A 26,236-nucleotide genomic window follows, 5' to 3' on the forward strand; every position below is an offset into this window, starting at 1 on the left:
CTCAAGCAAGCTAGTCCCTACCTGTCCTGGCACCGCAGACCACGCTGCACCCTGGAAGTGACCATCAGGTCCAGCTCCTAGGTGGCAGGTTCCACGAGGCTCTGCGCGCTGCTCCCACCCCAAGCACTGGCTCTGCATCCCATTGGCCAGGAACTGCAGCCAATGAGAGCTGCGGGGGTGGGGCCTGCGGGCGAGAGCAGTGTGCGCAGGGCCGCCTGCTGCGTCTCCGACTAGGAGCCAGACCTGCAGGCCACTTCCAGGACACAGTGTGGTCTGTGGAGCCAGGACAGGCAGGGAGCCTGCCTTAGCCCCCCCCCCATACCCCCCACTATGCTGCTGATTGGGAGCCACTGGAGGTAAGCCCGCGCTCCAACTCTGAGTCCCTGCCCCAGCCCAGAGCCCCCCCAAACCCGGAGCACCCCAGACCCTTCATCCCTGGCCCCACCCCAGAGCCCACACCCCCAGACAGAGTCCTCACCCCCCTCCTGCTGCCCAACTGCCTTCCCCAGCCCAGAGCCCCCTCCCACACCCTGAACCCCTCTGACCCACACCCCCAGCCTGGAGCCCCCTCCTACACACGAAATCCCTCATCCCCGGCCCCACCCCAGAGCCTGCACCCCCTGACAGATCCCTCACACCCCTGCACCCCAACCCCTGCCTCAACCTGCAGTCCCCTCCCGCACCCTGAACCCCTCATCCCCAGCCCCACCCCAGAGCCTGCATCCTCAGGTGGAGCCCTGACTCCCTCTGGCATCCCAACCCCTTGCCACAGCCTGGAGCCCCCTTCTGCACCCTGAACCCCTCATTTCTGGCCCCACCCCAGAGCCCACACCCCCAGTTAGAGCTCTCACAACTCCCACATCCCAACTCTCTGCCCCAGCCCAGTGAAAGTGAGGGTGGGGGAGAGTGAGCCACCGAGGGAGGGGGAATGTAGTGAGTGGGGGGGCAGGGCCTCAGGGAAATGGCGGGGAAAGGAGCATGGCCTTGGGGAAGGGGCGGAGCTAGGGTGTTTGGTTTTCTGGGATTGGAAAGTTGGCAATCCTATGTGTAAAGTGTCTCCATAGTGCAATCCACCATGCTACCTAGCAAGATGGGACACTAATTTGCTTTCTGTTGCTTTTAAAAGGGGCTTTGTTCAGTCAAATTTGGCTTAAAAATAGTTTTTTTAAAAAAATAAGATTTTTGAATATTTGTAGGAGGGACTTTCACAACAAACATTCCCCTGTATTATTTGCAACCCAGAACAGAATAACATGGTGCTAGCTTATGAAAACAAGAAAATAAAATGGCCTAGAAACTGGCCATAAACAAAATAAAATGAGACTGGTCAATTTTTTTTCCTCAAGGCTGAAAGAAATGCAAAATTAAACAGCCCTGTAAGAGAAAATAAACTAGCATGTAAAAATGTCAGTGAGGCATGGTAGTCCAGTGGATAATGCACTAGGCTGGCATTCAGGGTACCTGGATCCCTTTCTGGACTTGGCCTGCCCAGTTGCTGAGAGACCTCAGGCAAGTTTCTTTTCTTCTGTTTCCTCATCTGTAAAATGTGACTAATAATACCACTGTAAAGTGATTTTAGATCTATAGTTGCAAAACGCTACATAATAGATAGGTCGTAGTATTATTTATTAAGGTGTTACTAGTAGGATAAATAAGAGGTGCGTGTGTGTCTGTGTATAAATTTTAAAACTGACAATGTCTCTAATGGGTATGCCTGTTAAATATTTATTTGTGTTTTGCCTGGCTAATTTTTCCATTTTTAAAAATCAGTGGTCTTATTTACCATAAAAATGATTCACTGGAAGGAAGAAAGAGGGTTTTTTTTAATGTACAAAGTTTAATTAAATCAAATGCAATGATATTAAATCTACCAATGTACTGTAATTAGAACACAGCGTTTGCTATAATGACAGTTGGGTTTTTTTAAATGAATGTCTGCTTTTATGAACCAATCCTACCTAATTTACTTTCTTAAAAGTTCAATATTAGAGACTTTGGGATGTATCCTGGCCCTCACTAGGGCTGTTTTGCCCAGCTCCACTGATGCGAAGCTACTAGAAGGCCAGAAGATCAGCTCCTCGGGGATCCTGCATGGGGGTAGAGTGTATTCTCAGGTGGCACAGTGACAGAACTGCTGTAGTGGCTCCTACATCGCCCCTCATTCCCAGTGCTTGGCAGAGAAGAAGGATGGTCTATGGTTGTGGGGGGCAGAGGATCTGGGACATGGGAGACCAGGATTCCATTCCCTGCTCCATCATAGATTTTCTGTGTGACCTTGGGCAAATCACTTAGTTTCTTTGCCTCGGTTCCTCATCTGTAAAATGGGGATGATAACACTTCCCTACCTCACAGGTGTGTTGTGAGAATAACTACTATGGTGCTGAGGGCTATATAAGTACCTCAGGCAGTTAGATATCTGAGAGAAAGGGATTGTGGCCTGGTGCCTTTATGTCACAGAGACTCATGATTACTGGCCCTTTGGGGTTAAGAGCAGCTAGGCTACTGTTGCAAATAAAGGGTCCTCATGTCAGTCCCTGGTCAGCTGCAAAGTAAGGGTTTTGTGACAGTTATTTTAAAGCAATTTTGATGTGCCACTGCACACACATTTGTGTGTGTGTGCACATGCGTGCGTGCATGTGCATACATACACGCAAGAACACACACAGAAGAACAATAACATATAACACCACCACCACCACTCTCCTTTCTCTAGCTTGGTCAGCAGTTCAGTGTGTCGTTAAGACATTAAGGGCATGCAGCTATCAAGGTGTCCTGAACAGACTCTGCAATAGTTTAAACTGTGGGTTTCTTTTTAGCTTCCCTTGCTGTTACAAGATATGGAATCACTGTTCTTCAGAGAATGTAAGCACTAGATAAGTTTATTTTATTTATCTGTGGCAAAAGAGATTAAATCTTGGGATCATGGAGTGCATACATTACATATGAACAAACAGGTAATGCTTCTGAGGAGAAGTGTGTAGGACTGTATGCTGTCCAAAGCAGTGGTTTAACCAAAGATACTTTCCATGCTGAAAGACCAGGAAGTTATAATGCACTGGTAATTGCCCAGAGATCTGCAAATCCCCACTGTCATTACAGAGAAATGCGCCAATTGTTTTTGATACGGCCAGCACGGTGAAATGAGGAGAGACATGTGGATGGATTTTAAGTGGCACGCTGTAAAGTTTATTAAATGTAAACACAAGGGAGAGGCACTACCTGCCCACCACCCATACTCTCCTAACCCAGGTAGTTAATTGGCTCCAATGCGGGAGTTCCATGGCTTCTTCCATGTAACCCATAACTCGGGATAGGCTCTGTTCAGCCTACCCCCCAGTACTCAGCTCACTCTGGCCCCTACCACCATCATCACCACCCCACAAAGAGGAGAGAGGGTGCGGACCTCAGCCTCTGAGGGCCACAAGGTCTCGTGCTATCCCATGAGCCGAAGACCCATCATCAGCATCCCAGGTTTCTACCTCTGGTAACCATGCATTTTATCCACACTGGAAACTGGCCCAAAGTTGCAACAAATTAACTCAGCCAAGTGCCCCCACCAAGCACATTCCTACTTAACCTACTTGTGGCTTGAAGGTGCTGCAAGGAAGGCAAAAACTCCCCAATCGTCTGCCAGTTGGCCCATGGGAGAAAACATTCTTTCCTGGACCCCAAACAGCCAATTGGCTAGACCTGCAGAAGCTGTCAGGCCAGATTCCCATTCCTAGTTCAGGGAGGGTAAGTTGGAACTTCTGGAAGAGAGCCAAAAGAGGCTCCACGTGGCCCCTGCACCAGGTTAAACCCTGGGATCTGCGGAATGCTGCCCAATCAGCATACCCCTACCCCCCAGCTGGCCAATGGGTGCCAGAGACTCCAAGGGGAGGGAGGAATTACTTTGTGTCTCTCAGTGAGCTTCTCCCTCCCTTGCTGCTGGGAGGAGATCTCCCCTTTCACAGTCAGCTCCCTTAGATCCCCCATCTATTGAGATGTGATTTCAGTCCATGTGGCATTATTGGAATCACTTTTGCTTTAAAAAAGATAAGCAATATACTGTAAGTTCCAGTTTGAAATATTTCTTCATCATATGAAATTTCCTGTGTTTCTTTCTCTTGTCTCTCATAAGTCTATGTTCCATTTTTTTAGCCGTAGTGTGACTATACTTATGTTTCATGTAACCATGGCTCTGTGCCATGATTAACAGAGATGTTTGTCTTTCCTCTTTGGTCTTGGGAGCTAGTTATCTGTAATCCAAAGGGAAAGAAGGTATTGTGGAAAGCAAACACCTCAGTGACACACTTTTCGTTAACGACAGATGAAATCGGAAACTTTAGGTTGATTGCAGTTCTCCAGTTTTGGAGTGTATAGTTAAACATCTGATTCTCTGCCCTTTTGAAAAATGCTGTCCACTCCCCTTGGCTTGGAGCTATAAATATTAACATGCAAAATGTATTTTCTGAAGATCTGTTTCTTTGAGGTTTGCAGTATCTGGAGTCTACTTTTATATTTAAACAATCCAAAATTGAGAGAGCTCTCTATTAATAGCAATAAGCCAGTATGTTCCTGGTGGTTAAGATCTAGAAGTATTGTTCTTCGAAGTCCAGTCTTGTGAAGTCATCTTTTTTCCCTTAGTTTCTTATTTAAATAATGTAAATAGTAATAGGTGTGGCTTTAGTTTTAATCCAAATTACTCTTTAATCAACAGATAGCTTTTCAGTTTCCTTTGTTGTTTCTTCCCACATTTCTTTAATTTAGGTTTGTAGATTAAGAATTATATTCCATTATAAATAAACAGCAGTAATGGGTTAACTGGAAATGATTTTTCTTTATCAGCAAAAATTATTGAATTCTTGTCCAGGAAGAATAATAAGTGTGACATTATCAAGTTTTATTGATAATCAGAATCAATATCTTCTATGATTCTATTATTCTAAGAGCAAAGAGGAATGTCCAGTCCCAAATGCTCAATTCAGTAGTAATTTACATGATGAGCATAATGACAAGATAGTCTGAATGTCACTTAGTACTTGCTGAAGCTAATTTGGTCAGTAATTCACATGTTAATTCACACCAAGCATGCATGATTATTTTTTAATGTGATGGAAGAGAATATAGCTCACCAGGGAAGAATAAGCATCATGTTCTTTTTAGTCATAATACAAATATTTTAACTTAGTCATTTGGTCCTAATGACTTTTTCAGAATTCTCTTTTCACCCTTGTGAAATAATCATTTAAATTGTCCTCCATGGATGCATTATCTCATGCATGTTACTTGCTAGAAATACTCAACATGCAATCAGTAGTAACTAGATTTCCATTGATAAATCATCCTTTTATTCATTAAAATGGTTTCGACTTCAGTTGCAAAATTCTAGATCTGCTTCTTGTGCATAACATGGTTTCTGCCTCATGGTGGTGAGTATAAACGTTACAACATTGTTTTCTAAACATTTATACATAAATAGTTGTTGACATGCAGTATGGCTACATTTTTCTAGCAGGTGTCTATTAAATTGCACCTGCATGTTTTATGTATACAAATTGTGCCCAAGTGCTGGGTTTTGTGTGTGTGCTTTGCACGAAGCAGTATTAATGGGGGGAGAGGGGGGACACAAACGTTTGCATATGCGGAATTTGTGGGTGTGGTTTTAAAGGCCCATTTGACTCCACAACATTAAAAGTGCACATGAAACATCTATTTATAAATTTCAGTGTCATCATTTGGCACAAAATGCATCATTTTCTTTTTTGCCACTGGAGTACTTTATAAAGGTCTGCACAACTCTTACTGCTGTTGTTTTCACTCTTTGTTTAATTAAAAGGAAATATTTAGCATGTTTTCAGTGAAATGTGTAAGGTCTTGAAATGATTTCTCTAGATGACTTGCTTCATCTCCCCTGCCGTTTCCCACTGTGTCCGCAGCACGGCCAATACCTAAGTTGGCATAGGAATGATGGAACTCAAAAGTGAGATGCAATTGAGATTTTTAAAGTAAACACAAGATCCCTGCCAAAGCAGAAACCAAATATGTGACAGTATTTGTAAAGCATGAAGTGTCAGGATCCAGGATGTTTCACCTGTAGCAAAGCCTGGAATAAAGGAAGAGATCATTACAGTTAGCAAATGAAATTTTAAACAATACATATTAATATAAAATATCTTTATTACTCTGTATTTTTCAGCCATATGCTCTAATAGCAAAAGTTAACAGTAGTCTAGTTGTAATTGTCAGTTTCAGGATAACTGCATCTGTATTTCCCCCTCCACAGTCCCTTGAGGGCACCCACCGATAGACCCCTGCGTGTATCCACATCCGAGCAGCGAGACACAAAAATTGTCGCCGGATATCCGTGGATTTGCAGGGCTCTACTTTCCGTGGCTGGGCTGAGGCTCTGAGGAACCACAGTCACCGCCGGAGCCCAGTCTGGGAGAGCTGTGTGGGCAGCTGTGGCGCCCACTCGGAGTCGCAGACCTTCCAGCCAGGTGGGGAGCCTGGGGGGTGGGGACATGGCCGGAGGCTGCTTTCAGCCTCCCCGACCCTGCACCGTGGGCAGGTGGACGGTCTGCCGCAGCTCCCCACAGCTCCCCAGCTGGGCTCCATACTGGCCTGGATGCGGGGGAGACCTGTGGAACTGCCCGGGGAGATGCTTCTTAAACTATCACCCAGCATGCAAAAAAAAAAATTTCAGAATCGAAAAAGGATATGGGTGTTTGAGAGAGGAAGGTATACTTTTATATTAATTTTTATATAAATATACCTTTTTTTAAACCTAACACTCCTACTTTTGTAACAGCTATGAAAAAACTGAGCTTTAATAGTATTTTTCTAGGGTGGGACAGGAGGAAGAGGTGATGGGTTTTAAAATATTTTATTAAAAGGAAATTGATTCAATCTAAAGTAAGCAAACAAGAAACCTCTTACCTGAAAATGCAGTATCTCTCTCTCGCTTTCTCATATGTATATATTACTGATAAATATTAGTATTATTTATATTCCATTAAAGGTTGGATGCTGAAAAATATCAAATTGTAATTGATCTGCTGTTCCTATATTATTCAAATCAATTTCAAAACCAAAGATGATTGTCATGATTGTGATTTCCTCCCCCTCCCCCCCCCAAAGTTCTTGAGACTCACATGCGGCAAAAAGCATAAACCTGATCCCCTGCACTTTTCAAGCTCATATTATATTCTTGTCCATGAATGACCTTTTACAAATGACTACCAATAACTGCAGCTGAATGCAAGCACCGGTCTTGGTAGCAAAAGGTCATACTCCAGTGTTATAAAAATGTGGATAAATTTGTACTCCCCGCAGCAACGGATTGTTCTAGGTTTTTATATTGTATTTGACCATTAAGGAAGCTTACACTCTGCTTTTGTTTAGTTCTGCTTTTCCTCCTCCAGCCACCTTTCACTACAAATTAGACCTGTTAGAGAAAATTTATTTCTTTACAAGTTTTTAACATCCTAGTTCAAAGGACTGTAACCGGCTACCTTCCCCTTATTTTTTGCATCCTGTGCTCAAGGATTAAGGGCCAGATGCTATCACTCTTACTCCTTATATTAAGTAGTACCTTACTCTCTGAATAGTCTCTATCTAACAGCCAGAATCCTCCATCCTTATGCACTCTGGGTAATACTTACTTCATGAGAAGCTCCATTCATTTCAATGTGTGATGTTTCGGGAGTACTTAGGGCTGTGAGGTACCCCAATACCACCTGCCCTTAGTGCAAGCAAGCCTTGTGTATGTCTGCTATGGGTCAGTGCCCTAAGTCCACCAGCCTCTGGCAACACAAGCACTGCCTTCCAGGTCTCTGCAGGCCAGTGGGAGCCGCAATTGGCTGAACCTGTGGACACGGCAGGTAAACAAACCGGTCTGGCCTGCCAGGGCTTTCCCTGAACAAGCAGAAGACCGGCTTTGAGAACCACTGGGTCTAGAGCCTAGTCTTACCTAATAAGGCACGGCCATTTCAAATCAAGTTTAGCTCACCTCAAAGTCTTTCCAGTGTGTTTCAGCCAGACTTGGCTGTGATCCTTTTTTTTTTTAATGAAGCAAACACATTGTCAGTTTGCTTCCTAGGTGAAGGAGTCAAAGAGCATATTTGTCTCTTACAGTTGAAGTCCAAAAATCCATTGTCTTCACTTGCAAACAGGACTCCCTCCTGGTGGTTTATCTTTCTTTAAATTCCCTCTCTGGAAGATTTCACAATTCATTCATTAGCATCCAGCTCAGACTGTAAATGGGCATCCATTGTAAACCATACAATACTCAGTTTACATGTAGCCAGGCAGATAGATAAATATCTTCTGCCGGAAAGGAACTTGTTTGATCACCTTCTGGTGACAAGCCACAATTCGCAGTACATGCATTTTTGAATGATTATGGCAACCACATGAGACAGGCTTTCAGTAGAGCTCTTATATGACTCCCTTTTGTGAGGTGATAGTATATAGATATCAAACCCAGGGAACCCCTGTAAGCCTTAGGCACCCCTGTGTCCTCTGCCAGTTGGCACCAAGAGCCCCTCAGTCACACAGGGGCTGCTTGTAGCTAAAGTACTATCCAGCATGAGTTAGGATGGCCCCAAATAAAGGAACACACCAGTATTAAGTCAGTAGAGAACCCTTATGTAGTCATGGTAAATTGAAAGAGCTTTTGGCCTCCTGTTTCATTGGCAATTAAACACATTTTATTTTGACGTGTATTAGCTATAGACTAGGCTTCCCATGGAGACTCTGCTTTGGGACTATACTTTGTAATTGCTGCCAAGAAGCTGGATTTCCCCCATCTGTAGCTGGACTTGCTGTGCACACATCAGGTATGCTTCTGCTTCAGAGATTCAAACGAGAAAACCCTTGTGGCCTGGTGTGTACTCTGCAGTTGTTCTAACGGATGACTCAAAAGGAAGCCTCCCTGGGCTTTCCTTAGTTGCAAGTTATAGTGCCATGTTGTGACACTTTCTTGGGGAGCCCAGAACTGTGAGTCACTTGTTCCCCCCTTGCCTCAGTGATCATAGATTTCTTTGTCTTAGAAATGGTCTAATCTAATTGAGATTCCTTGTGGTTTGCATGTTTTAGAGCTGGATTTCAGTTCTTTTTCCTAGAAGTGTAAGAACAGTGGTTTACCTACCCCAGAAGAGTCAGATTGCAGACCATGGGCTGCATATGGCTCCCCCAGTGTTTCTAATGTCACTGCAGCTGCTCCACTTTGGTTGGTGAAGCCATGTGTGTTCAATGTGGGCAGAAGTTGGGCAGGAATCAAAACCAAAGCAGAAATGGTGGTGTGGTGACAAGTCTACACAGCCCACAGCAGTCAGCCTCCCCCACACTAAAAATAGCTGGGTAGCCATTGCAACTCAGGCTCTGAGGCCTAGGAAGGGGGTTGGTTTTCAGAGCCCAAGCTGCAACTTCAGAGCACTGTCCACGCAACTATTTTTAGAGTACTAGCCCGAGCCCCGCCAGCCCAAGTCTGATAAACCAGGCTAGGAAGCTCATTGCTATGGGTTGTGTAGATGGACCCTAAGTGGCCTAAGGTAGCAGCACAATGCGTTGATGAGATAACTGTGCATGTTCATGGATTTATTTCTGTGTGGGATGAGTAAGTACTGTGCTTTTAGTTTATCTATTTAGTTAGAGATGAAGAGATCAGTATTGAAATTAAACTCAGATCATAGTCTGGAGGACATTTTTACATAATATGTAATTTCCATGTAATCAACAGTTGTTGCCATACGGATGTTGTGTAATCAGAAATGGGAGACGAGATGGTCTGTGTCATCTCAAATGGGAGGAGAGGTAGCCCTTGTTAGTTTGAATGTGAAGTTTCATGTCTGTAAGACAGTCATTGCATTATGATGAGGTCCACACTGTGAAAATGTTTGTGAAAATGCATCCATATGTTAAGCCATGATCCTTGCGTACTTAACTGCAGATTACTAGGAACCCAGGAAAAGTACCATGACTTGCCCCATTAGACCTTTCAAAGGGCAGAGAAATTTGGAAAAGTCATGGGGTATCCAGAAAAAGCAAAAGTAGATTTTCTATGGTGATTTGGACATAAACAGAATTAAGCAAACTACTCTTGTGATCTGTTGGATGCAGACCTACAACGTAATAAACATGGGAAGTGCACACAGAATTCTGCTGGAAAATGTCACATTAATATTGCAGTGATGTTAAAACTGTTGTATGTAGTATTCTGATGTCTGAATGTGTAGTTATTAAAGGAACTATGATGATGAAACAAAGAAATACAGATGTAGCTTTCCAATAAAAAATGAACACCCTATACTACAAATGGAAATAGTAGAAATACTTGTTCATAGAAAATTATACATCTCTTGTAAACATTTGATACTGCTGCAGGCATGGTAAAGGCCAAATTCTGCACTGCCTTATATCCTGTGTATTTTCCTTGGTTTTAATGGAATTGCACAGAGTATGAGTCCATTCAAAATTTCACCCAGATCCAGATTCCATTTTTTTTTAGAATGGAATCTTCAGTTTTCCTCTTCTAATGCTCAAAAGAATTCATGAACAAGGCACTAAAAAAATCCTATTAATACTAGAGCGTCTTTGTGAAACCCAGAAGAACAACTTATTTTGCTCCTTTTTGTTTTATTTGTAATTACTTCATTAGATGAAAACTAAATGTGCGCGTGGATCAGCCGAAGACATTTGGCTACTTGAGCTTTCGTAAATGTTTAGGTTCCCAGGGTCCTTTGAACCTCCCAGGGAACAGTTCTGCATCCTTATTAGAGGCTGACAATTAAAGGTCTGTTTTCATATCAAAAATAATCACCAAAAATTAGCCAGGCAGACCTTGGAATGCTGTGAGAATTCAAACACTTTGAGATGGCCAACTTTCCTTCATTTGGTTCAATCAATATCAACTTGGGGTTCTTTTTATGTTTAACATTGCCAGGGTAACTTGTGAGTTGGCCTCGTGACAGCTGAGAAGGATTATGCAATACCGTAAAGATGTAATTTAATGCATTGTGGGCCCTGGCAATCATAGTCAGTTGCATAATTAGACAGAGGTTCAGAAATATGTTAAAGGACATTTTTAAAGCAATGTTGTAAATAAGCAGTTTGTAATGTTTAAAACTGATGGAACAAAAAGGAGAAAAATGTCATTGCAACTGAAAGATGTTTGATAAGAGCTATTGATACATAGACAGCAATATGATGAATTTTTACGGGAGCATTCAGCTTTATCCTAGAATATTTTAGATTGCTTTTTTTGTGCCAGGTCATGAGAGAGAGCAATATACTGAACCCTCAGTAATGAACTCTCTTCCTCATTTGCCCACCCCCTTTCATGAAAGGACAAACCCAGAGCTGCAACCCCTGAACACTATGTCACAATGCCACTCCCTCAAGTTTAGCCCCGTGGCTCTCCCATCATGATGGAGGCCTGGTGGGATCAAACCTGTGCTGGCAGGGGGTGAACAGCAGGTGGCTGACCCCTGAATTATGGGGTCCCCTGTTCAACAGCCCTTCTCAGGGTTGGGGAGTGGCACTGCACCTGGGCATTCCAGGCTGGACGTTGGGGCTGAGCATGGCACAGACTCGGTAGGTGAGGCTCTAGGACCAGTGGCTGCAGCGGGGATCTCTCCATAGAGATTCATGGAGCATACCATATCAGAAATTTCACGGGATGGGGGGTGCCTGATTAAATAAAGTAGTGGTCTTTTGCTCTTTGGAATGAAACATTTCACTGTTCCTGAATGCGAAGGGAGGAAAAAGGCTGTCAGAAGTCATAATGTACCTGGCTGTTTGAACACAAGAAACAGCAGCAAGCTATTTTGAGTACTCGTCACCAGAAGAAATATTTCCTTACTGAAACTTCTGTAGCCAGTGATCTTAATCATATGTGCGCCAGAGGTAGTTAAAAATCTGAAGGAATTATGCCAGATTAATCTGCAAACCTCCACAAATATCGCTTTCTCTTGTGGAGGAGGGGTGATGTAGTGTAAATACTTACGTGCTGTTCTCTGCATATGTTGTGTATGTAAAGATGTTTGAAGAATAAATGTTACAGTACATCATGAGAGCAACAACTACTGCATGGCCTTGTATCCAATATCTGTCACATTGTAATACATTTCAGTCTTTATATCCTTCATTCAAGTAAATGTCAATTTTTATTTTATTGATAAATAAACTACCTTGGAAACACTAACATGTGACTGAAAACACTGAGAACTCTGAAAAGCATGGGCTCTGCATATGTTGTTTTAGGTTAAGTAACCTGAGGCTCATATAGGAAGGCTGCTTGTCACAGACTCTTCTAAAACAGCTGGAAATATTGTCTTACCTTTTTTGTGGCAGAAGAAAAATGGCTTTAAAATTATTTAAAAGACAATCCAGTGAATTTAAGGACAGAATAGATGCAGTTCTCCAATTCAATGATACTAAGGATTTTTAGGGGTTGTCTACACAAACAAGTAGTTTGTGGCAAGATGGGGTGAGAATCTACCACACACTAGTCTGCCACAGACTAACTACCCATGTGCGTTCTGATGACCTGCATTAACAGTTTGATAGAGCATTTTGAGCTAGTCCCAATTCAAAGAGGACTAGATCAAAGTGCTCTAATGAGCTGCTAATGCACGTCAGCTGGGTGCACAGAAACAGTTAATCTGTGACAGGCTAATGGGGGGTGGATTTGCACCCTCACTTGCCTAGAACTAAATGTCTGTGCAATTAAGTGTCAGCAGGTTGGCAAGAATCCTGGTCTTGGTTCATACTGGTAAATGTAAGTTGTGATTCAATAAAGTCTCGCAAAAAGAAAAGGAGTACTTGTGGCACCTTAGAGACTAACCAATTTATTTGAGCATGAGCTTTCGTGAGCTACAGCTCACTTCATCAGATACATACCGTGGAAACTGCAGCAGACTTTATATATACACAGAGAATATGAAACAATACCTCCTCCCACCCCACTGTCCTGCTGGTAATAGCTTATCTAAAGTAATCGTCAGGTTAGGCCATTTCCAGCACAAATCCAGGTTTTCTCACCCTCCAACCCCCCACACAAATTCACTCTCCTGCTGGTGATAGCCCATCCAAGGTGACAACTCTTTACACAATGTGCATGATAATGAAGTTAGGCCATTTCCTGCACAAATCCAGGTTCTCTCACTCCCTCACCCCCCTCCAAAAACCCACCCCCATACACACACAGACTCACTCTCCTGCTGGTAATAGCTCGTCCAAACTGACCACTCTCCAAGTTTAAATCCAAGTTAAACCAGAACATCTGGGGGGGGGGGGGAGGAAAAAACAAGAGGAAATAGGCTACCTTGCATAATGACTTAGCCACTCCCAGTCTCTATTTAAGCCTAAATTAATAGTATCCAATTTGCAAATGAATTCCAATTCAGCAGTTTCTCGCTGGAGTCTGGATTTGAAGTTTTTTTGTTTTAAGATAGCAACCTTCATGTCTGTGATTGCGTGACCAGAGAGATTGAAGTGTTCTCCGACTGGTTTATGAATGTTATAATTCTTGACATCTGATTTGTGTCCATTTATTCTTTTACGTAGAGACTGTCCAGTTTGACCAATGTACATGGCAGAGGGGCATTGCTGGCACATGATGGCATAAATCGCATTGGTGGATGTGCAGGTGAACGAGCCTCTGATAGTGTGGCTGATGTTATTAGGCCCTGTGATGGTGTCCCCTGAATAGATATGTGGGCACAATTGGCAACGGGCTTTGTTGCAAGGATAAGTTCCTGGGTTAGTGGTTCTGTTGTGTTTTTTCCTCCCCCCCCCCCCCCCCCAGATGTTCTGGTTTAACTTGGATTTAAACTTGGAGAGTGGTCAGTTTGGACGAGCTATTACCAGCAGGAGAGTGAGTCTGTGTGTGTATGGGGGTGGGTTTTTGGAGGGGGGTGAGGGAGTGAGAGAACCTGGATTTGTGCAGGAAATGGCCTAACTTCATTATCATGCACATTGTGTAAAGAGTTGTCACCTTGGATGGGCTATCACCAGCAGGAGAGTGAATTTGTGTGGGGGGGTGGAGGGTGAGAAAACCTGGATTTGTGCTGGAAATGGCCTAACCTGACGATTACTTTAGATAAGCTATTACCAGCAGGACAGTGGGGTGGGAGGAGGTATTGTTTCATATTCTCTGTGTATATATAAAGTCTGCTGCAGTTTCCACGGTATGTATCTGATGAAGTGAGCTGTAGCTCACGAAAGCTCATGCTCAAATAAATTGGTTAGTCTCTAAGGTGCCACAAGTACTCCTTTTCTTTTTGCGAATACAGACTAACACGGCTGTTACTCTGAAATAAAGTCTCGATCATACATATTTAATCAGTGATGAGGCCTTCTGATTAGTCTGTATTACCAAAAGATGGTTGGATGACACTGCCAGAGCAGTTCAGGAGCAGATAAGTGGATGTCTGGTACAAAATCAATTTGTGGGAGAATCAGCACGGAGATGGGACACCTAACCTGAAATGTAGGAGGTTCCCCTCTTAACTGTAATGAATACATGTATCCAACTTCCAAGTGGAATTAGGATGGGATTAATCTGATGTGTCAATCATCCTGCTGCTTCTTGTGGAAGTTTGTATCTCATCTCAATGGTATTGGAGAAACCAAGGCTTATAGAACTTGGTGACTTTAATATACATATATGACGGATAAGACTTCTGAATCAACTTAGGATTTCATGGACACCATGACAACCACAGGACTATCACAGGTGGTGGTTGGCTCTACTGTATTCTTGAATTATCTGCAGGACTGGAATTAAAGGTTGGGTATTGGAAATTTTGATCATCCATTGCCTCCGGTGCTTTGAGTTTGGAGCTCATGTCTCATATCTTCCATTTTTTAAATTGCTGAGCTGGGCAAAATGGTTACCAAAGTCAGCCATGAGAACAGCTGCCATGACATAGCATCAAAACACCAGCGTCTTCAAATGGGCCGTAGAATTAAAACATTCATTCCTACTGTTAGTGTCCACAAAAAGACTACACTGTGTGGAGTTAAGGGTGGATGGATGGATGTCTGTATGTGTTTTAGGAGCATGGAAATCAAGGGCCAAATTCTGGTCTCGATAAAGAGAACTCCGATTGTGCTCTTTGGGACTGGGATTCAGTCATAAAATTAGTGTTGTAAGCATAAAAAGTTAGAAATCTCTCTTTTTTTCCAACTCAGAAAGTTCTTATTGTTTATAATGCTTGTTAAAGTGAAAGGAGGTTAGCATTGATTGGAACCAAATATAATACATGGAAGCACTTTGCAAGCTGCTTGATATGGCTGTGCCAGTGTGCTTTAATCCTAATTCACAACATCTCTGCTAATACTGATCTTTGCCTCTTCTGAGATGGCTGCTGATGCCAAATCTATTTGGTAGTTTTCTAATGAGGTCCAATATCAACTAGTGAATAAACAGAGAATGCAATATTCAGTTTGCTTGTGACCTTGAGTTTGACCCCTTTTCTCCCAAAGTGGACAGTCAATGTTCGCCCTGTTTAGCCCACATCATCTTTGCTGGCAGTTCATAAGGATGCTTAAGTGACTGCCATTGTAGTGATAAAAAGAAAAGGAGTACTTGTGACATTTTAGAGACTAACCAATTTATTTGAGCATAAGCTTTCGTGAGCTACAGCTCACTTCATCGGATGCTCATGAAAGCTTATGCTCAAGTAAATTTGTTAGTCTCTAAGGTGCCACAAGTACTCCTTTTCTTTTTGCGAATACAGACTAACACGGCTGCTACTCTGAAACCTATCATTGTAGTGATAGCATTGTGTTTAAACCACTAAAGAAAGGATGGTACCCAGTTTCTGCTTTTAATTTTCCTTAACTGTGTCTATTAAATTGTCACAGATGTATTTTCAAACTTTCACTTCATCTTTAGGCTTGTTTGAGGTTGATACCATAGGTTTTGATTGACAATGCAATTTGCATCTTGAAGCATCACTTTAAGTACAATGAAATGAAAGGTTACTTGCACAAAACTCACTTTTCCCTCTGGGCTGACTTTAGAAACTCATTGATGTCACTTCCTTCCTCAGTCAGCAAGTGAATTTTTGTTAATTCTCAAGACCAGCTGTCCATGCTGTCAACAGAAAGCTATTAAAATTCCTTTAAAGTGAATCAAAATAGCCTAAAAACAAATATACTAGAAAACAGGAAAGCATCAGTATTCAAAGTCCACAAACCTCAGAGCAAAATAGTGTTGATCCAACCAGAGATTTCAAACGTATTTTCCTAGCAACTTGTATATCATTAAGGAATGTTAAAACACATACTCCTTAATCCTCTATTACCAAAAACCTTACTAGGTTAAAAAAATTAGCCCCAAGATTTAATTCCATTTCTCACAAAGATGATCTCAATAAACCTGGGAATGACTTACCGTAAGTCTCCCCTAAATAATGTTTCCTTTTTTCCTCTCGGAGCTAAAAAATACCATTTACATCTACCAAACAAAAATACTACACCAACATGCAGGAAATAATTATCATAAGATTCATTCTATGGTACAGCCTAAAGTAGTATGTTGTTTTCAGTTTTTCTCCTTAGGATGAGGCTCAATAGAGAAGATCATTTTTCTTATTAATAATACCTTGTGTTACATTTAAAAATTCATAATACTGTTACCCAGTCTTAAAAAAATCTATATTTTGTACACTCTATATGTCAGTACAAAGAAATTCTTATGAAAAGGGACACTATTTACATAACTATTCCTGGAGGAGGGAGTGCTTAATGTCACTCAACAGAAATCCCCTGGGCCAATTAAAGAGTGATACTGACAAGCTGCAAAGGGAGTTCCATCATTATTGGGCTAGAAAACCATGGCTAATATATGTAGAGCTAGATGTAGATGAGGGTGAAATTCTTGGTCATCCACAAAGGATGTGGAGTACCTCCTAGCAGAGAGTGTAATTAATCGAGCCACACTTTTGACTGTTACTGTATGGTAGCACTTTGCAAGATAAATTTACTGTCTCTTACCTGAAGGTTGAGACTAGGTTTGATTCTACAAAGATATGTGATTTTTGATAGAAGCATAGAAACTCCCACAATGAAATAAAGAAACCTCTATCCAGGCTGGTATCTTGTCTCCAAAAATACACTATAGGGAAGGTTCAGAGGAAGGTCAAAATAAGTAAATAAAACCATAATTCAACTAACCAATTTGTGTCAAGTTATTATGAGATGGAATTTCTTCATGGCTGTGGCTGGGGAGTAACTTTTGGTGTGTGTCTCTCTCTCTCTCTCTCTCTCACACACACACACTGAATGTTAATTTTGCTAGTGTAACTGTAGATGTCAGTCTTATTCATGTATGTGGCTAAACTTTATCTAAATATTACTGATCGCTGCGCCATAGTATCCTGCAGCAGTGAATCCCACCAGTTAATTAAGATGATTCATAAAGTATATTTGCTGTTTAACCATTTAAATTTGTCTTCATTTTAAATGTCTAATTTTTTTGTAATGTCTTAATGTAATTAATAGGGTAGAATGACTGGCTTTCTGTCTATACCATTCATTTTATGACATCTTCACTACATCTTTTCTTCTTCTCCTTTCCAAATGAAATAATAATTGTCTTTTTAACTTGTATGGAAGCACCTTCTTGTCCCATTCACCCACACAATGGATGTCTTCCTTTACAATAAAACATCTACCTTTGAAATCAGATCACCAAAATTCAGTGTGGTTGCTAAGATGAGAATGTATCATTGACTTAACTGGGGCTTTCCAGATTTTTAAGGGGAAAAAAATACTCTTCCAAGCAAGGCTTATCTGAGTTTGCTGAACTGGAACCAAGCTTTTTTCTTTTTGCCAAATTGCCTGTAAGTCTTTCTTACAAAGATGGGTACAAAAGTGGCCATCTCCCATTCCTCTTATGCTTTTAAGGTTAAATTGAATATTATTATTAACAGGTTAGCTACCTAATTTTTTTTACTTCCCACCAAATTCTGATAACTATGATCCTGGTATATTACTGCAATCTAGGTTCCATAGTTTCATCACCACATTTAAATAATTTTTTGATACTCGGAGTGACTAACAAAGCCAGTCACGTTGATTGACTTCAGATGTTAGTTTAGAATAGGTGTTTTCCCCATCTTCCTGTGTGGTGAAGATCAATTAAACTGAATTACTTAGCTGCTCTCCAGTTTCCTTCTTTCTTTATTTGCCTCATTATGTCTTGGTGGTCTAATGATTCTGATCTCTTTATGCTTTGTTTCATATTATTAGTCTTGATGGTTTTGGTTGGCTTTCCATCAAATTCCCCCTTAGTGCTCTCAATCTCTAGTTTAAATGTTAGACATTTGCTCCATTCTATTAGTGTTATCACTTTGGCTGGATTTCTTTTTTAAAGATCCTTTTTTAGCCTTGTGTACACCGTTCGTTATCATATTGTGTGTTCTGTTTTCCTTGACTGCCTCATTTTTATTGTTACATATGAGATCATTTTATTCACTAAAATATATTACAGCTAATTATTTCTGTTTCTTTTTCTTTCAGTGTCTGGAGAAAAATTACAACAGCAGATAATTAATCAGGTATTTTGCCATTTTTACACACTTTTTTGTTACTCTACATTTTTTTATGTATTCTTGGAGAATTTTAGCAACTTTGAAAGTGAGAAACTCATAGGAGAGGCTAAAGTTAGGCATAAGGCAGGCTGATGGTATGAGGTCCCCCTATCCCGCCCTGCAGATCTGCCTATGCACTTGAGTTTAGTATTGAAACACTTCCTTCTGTCTGAGGCCATGGCCTGTATCTTAAGCAATTATGTGTGCCAGTTTGTCATCATGCTCTGTGACATGGATAAAGCCAGCAGGCAATTTGTCTACTAGGACCAGGTTTGAGAATGCCCAACTGTTGACTTTGTATAAATGATAATTGCACCTATTTGACAGCACAACTTTGTAAAAGTTGGTATGAAACATTTATGCTGTTGAATTACTACACCATGTGCAAATGATAAACAGTGCATTGCAATGTGAAGTTTTGGGGTTTTTTTTTTTTAATTACAACTGTAAATTTTGACAACTGCTTTGCTAAACTGTGACATTGCTTGTGACATTGTCATACTCTGAGTCCAGTGGCTGAGCTATAAAGTAAACTAGGTTTTGATTCTACTTTTTATTACTGCATCAATTAGGGAAAAATACTGTTTGCAAAGATAACATTTTAATATTATATTTACTATTTCTGTGTCAGAAGGAATGGGTACATAAATGAAGGTCATTAATAGCAATTCAGAGTATGGCAACTTGCATGTGTTTGAAAATTATACTGAAGTGGAATTGTTTCAGCCAATGAAAGGCCAGGAAAGCTGTAGTTACTTGTTTAGAGCTGGTTGGGAATTTTTCAACAAATCATTTTCCTTCAAAAAAAGCTGATTCATCTAAACTGAAACTGTTCGCAAAACAGGTTTAGGTTTGATGAATTTCCCAGCTCCTTTCCTCCCCTCCCCCCATCCCCCCAATATGTGAAGAAAATAGTTTTGAAATTATCAAAAAAAAGTTTGCACATTTTTTAAATGAAAAATTATTTTTTCTGGTTCAGATTGTCTCTTTGGGTTTTTTTTAAATTTAAGCCAATCAGACTAGTTTTTAAAAGGTTGAAATCAAAACAGCATTTTTCGAAATTATTCAAACAAAATGTTTTGGTTGACCTGAGATGAAAAAAAAATCAGTTGTTTTGGTGCAAAATTTTTTTAAGATTTTGAAATTTTGTGCCAATTCAAGACAGGGGAAAAATTTCAAACTTTTGAAAATATTTACAGGATGGAGAAACCATTTCTTGCCCAGCTGTATACATATTCTAAGCAGTACATTTTTTCTGGATGATGAAAGGATTTATTTTGCTTAATTATATTGTTTTTCCTAAATAACCGCAAAGTATGTAAATCCCTGTACTCTGACTTATTGATTGAAAGGTATAGCCAGTAGTTTGACTACACTCACGGTTCATTCTTAAAAATGTTCAAAAGATCAAATAACTGAACTTAAGCAGACATATTGTCTAAATAAAAAACAGTACAGTACAAAAAGGAGACATACATATTCACCCTTCTTCAGGAAAGCAATTCTTATCCCATAGCATGTTCACTTCACACAGATGGTGTGCTTTGAAAATATGCATTTAAATAGTTACAGAACTCTCAATATGTCACTAAAATTGAACCCACCAGTTCATAACAGTTCCTTAACTTGTTGTTTTGTTCTGTACTTTTCTTATCTCTCTTTTGGATGCTACATTCGAAACCTGTAGTAGGACATAGAATGAATATATCTTGCCTTTGACAAGTTCTCTATTAGCTAATGCCAAAGCTGACGTCAGCTTTGCAAGTGTGAACAGAAATGTGGGAAGAGCATAATATATTCAGTTGGCATAACTTGGCCAACACTTATGTATACAATGTATATTACATTAGTAATGTGTGCATAATACACATTAATGTGGTGTAAACTATGTCTAACATATATGTAGTGGCTAATAAACTGAATACAGAAAAACATTTGCATAATCATTGCACTTTTTAAAAAATGTTATAAAGTAATCATTCAAATCTGTGTACTCTGGCTGCAGTCCTAAAATTAACCATGGATACCTCAATTCTACCTACACTCCATGCCCAGACACCCAGTGTAACCCCAGATATTAATTTTAAAAGGGATTCTGCTAAGTATGACTCAGCTTTTTATGGGGTCCATTAAGAGGATATTACTGAATAGAAAATGGATCAGCAGCTGTGGTGGCCACATTTGATGGAGGTATAGGGAAGGAAAAACCTGACAGCAACAGTCAGTTGGAGCAAAGGAGTGTGCAGCAGCCAATCAGCATGCCAGGGTATGAAGTGCCCTTTTTGGTATGACATTAATTTGAGTATGCTCCCTGTTAACTCATAAATAGCTGTTTCCTGTGGATGATAAACTTAGACTGTGTCCTCAGAATTAATGTAGCTATCAAGAACCTTCCAATTTTCTAGATAACCATAAAAGTATTCATCAGAAACTTCCAGAACTCTACGTTGAGCAAGAATGACGCAGTTTTATTTTAAAACATAATTTGTTACATTGACAGAGGGCTGCATTAGATGGCTGACTAGAGACCTAACTCTTGATATATTTTCAGTGGTGTATGATTTTAAAAAATTAACCTAAACTAAACCCCAATCAAGAAAGGGGTAAACTCTGTTTGACTAGGCTACTGTATGTTCCATATTACAAAGTAGGTTCAGTGTAGGATGTTTCCTTTTACTTATAAGTGTAATGTAGTGATATAACTCATATTTGCTATAATGATCAAGGATGCTTTAGGTGCCTTAGCTGTTGCACCTATGCCTGCTCCTTGTTTGCCATTGCATGCATGATACAATGTAATAACATAGTACTGTCTCCCCTAAACTGGAATTGTTTAACTGCCCTATCTGTCTCCAATTGACTTTGGAACATTTAATATTACAGTAGAAATGCATTGCCTTCATATGTATAGTTCATATTGAAATAATGTTGTGGTTTTGAGCTAAAGCTGTATTTCCATTTTAAATACAATCATAGAACCATAGAGTTAGAAGGGTCATCTAGGCTATCCTCCTGGCCAAGGTGTAGGATTTGGTGTGTCTAAACCATGCAAGACAGATGGCGATCCAGACTCTTTTTGAAAACCTCCATGTGAAGGAGTTTCTACCTCTTCCCTAGGCGGTTTGTTCCATTATCCTACTGTTCTTACAGTTAGGAAGTTTTTTTTCCTGAGATTTAATCTAAATCTGCTATGCTGTAGTTTGAACCCATTGCCTCTTGTCTTGCCTTCTGTGGAAAGAGAGAGCAACTTTTCTGCATCTTTTTTATGGCAGCCTTTCAAGTATATGAAGACCGCTATCATGTCCACCCTTAGTCTCCTCTTTTCCAAACTAAACACACCTAGTTCCTTCAGCCTTTGCTCACATGGCTTGCATTCAATTTCCTTGATCATCTTTGTTGCTCACCATTGGATCCTTTCCAGTTTCTCTACATCCTTTCTACACATTGGTGATTAAAACTGGACACTACTCCAGCTGAGGCCTAACCAGTGCTGAGAAGAGCGGTATTGTCACCTCCCATGACTTGCATGCTGTGCCTCTGTTAGTGCAACCCAAAATTGCATTTGCCTTTTTTTTTTTTATTTTTTTTTGCAACAGCATCGCAATGCTGACTCATGTTGAGGTTGTGAGCCACAAGTCCCAGATCCTTCTCAGCATTGCTGCTGCCAAGCCAGCTAACTACCCCATTCTGTATTTGTGCAATTGGTTTTTCTTCCCTAAATGTTGCACCTTCCATTTGTCTTTGTTTAATTTCATTTTGTAGTCTATAGCCCAGTTCTCTAATTTATCAAGATCCCTTTGAATTTTAGCTCTATCCTCCAAAGTGTTCGAAGTAGCTGTGTGTTATCTGCACATTTGATCAATATGCTCCCTATTCCTACATCCAGGTCATTAATAAAGCTGTTAAATAACAATGAACCCAGAACAGATCCCTGTGGAACCCCACTTGAGACCTCCTTCCAGTCTGACATCATTCCGTTAATAGTTACTCTTTGTTTGTGGTTTTCTAACCAAGTATGTGTCCACTTAATGGTAGCTCCGCCACTAATGGAACTGCTGGTGCCCTGGTCTATATTAATTCCCTTGGAAGATTTCCAAGAATAAACTGGAGAAGATTCATTTTTAATTTACAATCTTATTTTTAAACCTCTTTGAAAAAGTGTAGAAAGCATGAATGTGGTTTGATTCGAAGAAGTGTCACTTTGATTTAAAAAAGGTTAAAATGGGATGGATTCTGATGGCATGACACTTGCAGAAAGATTCTGGTTGTTTTCAGTACAATGTAAAAGATTTCACATGCATGGCCAGATCGTCAGCTTACGTAAATTGGTGCAGTTCTCTTTAAGTCAATGCAGCAGTAGTAATTTAAACTGGCTGAGGATCTGGCCCAGAACTTTTAGTGAGGAAGAACTGGTTCTGTGGAATGTTAATGTGTGACTAAATTAAATTAGAATCCAGGAGGACAAGTGCGTGAAATGGGGCGGTGGGCGGGGTTTCCATAACAGGGGAAGGATGATTGAAGAGCAGACAAGAATGGGGAATAGGGTCAAAAAGCTACAAAGCTGCTTCCTCCTTCAGTGAGCCCCTGCTTGGTTAAATTCTGACTTAACAAAGACAAATTTTGGACAGCTAGGTCCAAATGCTAACCACTCTTAGACCCTGAGAAGTCCATTGCAATCAACCCACTCATGGATTTCTATATTTTCTACAAGGTCATTAGCGCTCTCTAGTTTTTAAGCAAATTTTGGTGAAATATGTATAAATGTAAAATCAAGGCTCCATCCTCCTCCGGACAAAATATTTATTTACAGTTTGCCACCTTCACTGACTCTTCTTCCACTTGATCTTCAGCCAACTGCTGGCTTTCTCAGCCACCTCTTTTTGTCCATATTTGTTTTATTTTTTTAGCATTGCCACTTCCAAGATCCTTCCACAGCAGTGAGTCACCCATAAATATTTTGCTTTCTGCTTTTGTGTACCCTACTCTATACTACCTTGGCAACCTAACTTATATCCTGGTGTCTGTGTACAGCCCAAGAAGCCAAGATGTGTGTTAAGTACCACTGTGGAAAAGGAAAGGAGACAGAATATGCCTTGCACTTAAGACCTACTTTTAGTAGCAGTAATAACAATCCTGTGCAAGAAATATTTTACAGCCTGCCTGTTGAAATTTGTGTTCAAGTCAGTCCTTGGGCATCTAGTCCTGCATGTCCCATCCTTCACTCTCAGAGTGTTTGCAGAGTTAGACTATCACGGTAAATATGAAGTTTTTCTATGAACTATTATAAGTTCATTACATACAATATTTTGTGGGATTGACCCTTTCCAATTTAGTCCAGATTTCTTGCATCTCCAAACTCACTGCTCTGATCTTCCTCAGTTCTTTTCTTTTTCTCTACCTTTGTTTGAAACCCATTTAGAAAAAAATGAATCCATATCCTCCCATATGGAAATGAAGCTACTGTGGTTTTGGTACTGCACTATTATTTCTGTGGTTATGTAGCTGACATCCCAGCTTTGAGTCCCCATTCTTCATTGCTACTTACTTAATTCCCCAAAAAGTAGGGGCTTGAGGATATGCCTGAGACAGAACTCAGCACTACATCAGAGCCAGTACTGTTAGTCCTCTAAATCAAAGTAACCATTCTTTTGTTTCCTTGTATACCATTTTCTCCACTGGACTTGAATGTACACAATACCTGGCAAGGTAGGCTAGTTCTGCCCTGGAAAGAGACCAAACCTGTAGATGGAATTCTAATACCCCTGCATGTATCATCCTCTTGCTTCCAGACTGGTCAAAGCGGCAAGTGATATGACTTGGCTGTATAACTATCCTATCCATTCTGAGTTTAGAACAGTCCCTCATTGAAGAAAACAATGTGTAATATGGATATGGTATTCTCTTCATTGTGCAATGAAAATGGCCTAGTCCTGTGGCTTAATCATAACTAACCATTCTATCTCATAAGAAAAGGAGTACTTGTGGCACCTTAGAGACTAACCAATTTATTTGAGCATAAGCTTTCGTGAGCATCCGATGAAGTGAGCTGTAGCTCACAAAAGCTTATGTTCAAATAAATTGGTTAGTCTCTAAGGTGCCACAAGTACTCCTTTCTTTTTGCGAATACGGACTAACACGGCTGTTACTCTGAATTCTATCTAATAACATTTCTGCCTCAAAGAGGGGTTGTGATTTATCTAGCTCATGTTTGTACAGCACGTTAAAGATGTGTAGCACTGTGTATGGGTAAATATTAAGTGTTAGTATGAATTTCTTGGTGTAAGACTGCATATAGCCAGAGATGTGTTTAGGCTCCTCGCCAGCCTGGGTTCCTATACAATCTTATTTATCTTTTTTTACATTTTTTTATTTAAAGATAAAGTCATCTAACTTTACTGAAACACAAAGTGTGATTGAGAGAAAATGTATATGCATTGAGACCTCTAGAGAATTTACTCTCTCTTTCAAGGCAATTTGGGGGAAGTGGAATTTGTCATTGCTGAATTTATATCAGTATTCTTCATTTGAACCTAGTTTTCATTTGATCCTCTTAGTGCTATTTCTAAAAGAACAGAATGTCTTGTTTCTGCAGATGGATAAGTGGGTTTACCTGCAGATAAGAATGGAATGGTCTCTTTACCAACAAAAGTTCCCTGTGAAACCTACCACATCCTCAACTAATGTGGAAAATATCACTGTATTCATAGAGCTGCTGCATTGCATTATGTGCCTCTCTTCTCAAAAGAGCTTCTCCCCTCCGCCCATTTTGTATACTTTTGCTTTTTTGTGGCCTTAATGTTCACAGTCAAAAATATGCTCTTAGAAAGACTGATGAAGATGATTTAGGTCTTGATTCAAATCCCACATGGCTACAATTAGGCTGTTTCACCATACTTTATACATTATGGGCCTAGTTTTTAAACACTGGTGCCCTAATAGGACGTTCAAATGCCATGTGTGGATATTCAGAACATCACTTAGGTGCATTTATTGTCAATTTAGACAGAGAAGAGCTTATCTGAGTGCCCAAATCTGGGGTTTGGATGTATTGTTAAGATGTTAATATTTGGAAATTAGGCTCTGTTTTTAAATGTATTCGATATTGATACAGTTATTAAATGTTATGTACTGAATTATTATCCAGGTTTTTTTGTTAAATACTAGATGGGTTAAAGTGTGTCTGTGAAAAATAGTTAGTTGCTTGTAAAGTAAAATGTGATCAAAAATACCTGCCTGCTTTGAGTTATGAACATGCAAGAAAAAGAGAAAGCACTTATTTTTGTTTTGAGGTTTGTTTGTTTTTATTTTTCCTAATATGACCAGTATTTTAAAGGTTATTTCTTAACCTAAGTACAGTGTACCTGAGAATAAATGACTTCCAGAAATACATTTATCAACAAATGGGAGTCATCCATAGCTTAAAGCACAGAGGGAAGTAAAATGATCTAAACAGAAAAAAGAGAGATTACATATTAATCTCATCTGTTTAGCTTAAATAAAAGATTAACATGTAACATACTAAACTTCCTGACTCAAGATTACCTAAAAACTTATTCTTTCCTAAGATCTAAGGTCTTTATATACATATAATTGGGGTGTGCGCTGTATGCCAACTACCGCATTGTAGACATACAAATATTTTTGCTTGCCTA

The 26,236-nt window shown here is 40.3% G+C and overlaps 1 protein-coding gene across 1 annotated transcript in view; it reads left to right on the forward strand.

Moving 5' to 3' along the window:
• CHST9 (carbohydrate sulfotransferase 9) overlaps positions 1–26,236 on the forward strand; it is a 109,507-nt gene that overhangs the window by 75,508 nt on the left and 7,763 nt on the right. Inside the window, exon 2 of the mRNA XM_077809037.1 lies at positions 18,514–18,551. Within this exon, the coding sequence (XP_077665163.1) occupies positions 18,514–18,551 (38 nt within the window). The remainder of the gene's footprint in view (positions 1–18,513; positions 18,552–26,236) is intronic.

This window comes from Eretmochelys imbricata, chromosome 2, assembly GCF_965152235.1.
Source record: "Eretmochelys imbricata isolate rEreImb1 chromosome 2, rEreImb1.hap1, whole genome shotgun sequence".
NCBI lineage: Eukaryota > Metazoa > Chordata > Testudines > Cheloniidae > Eretmochelys > Eretmochelys imbricata.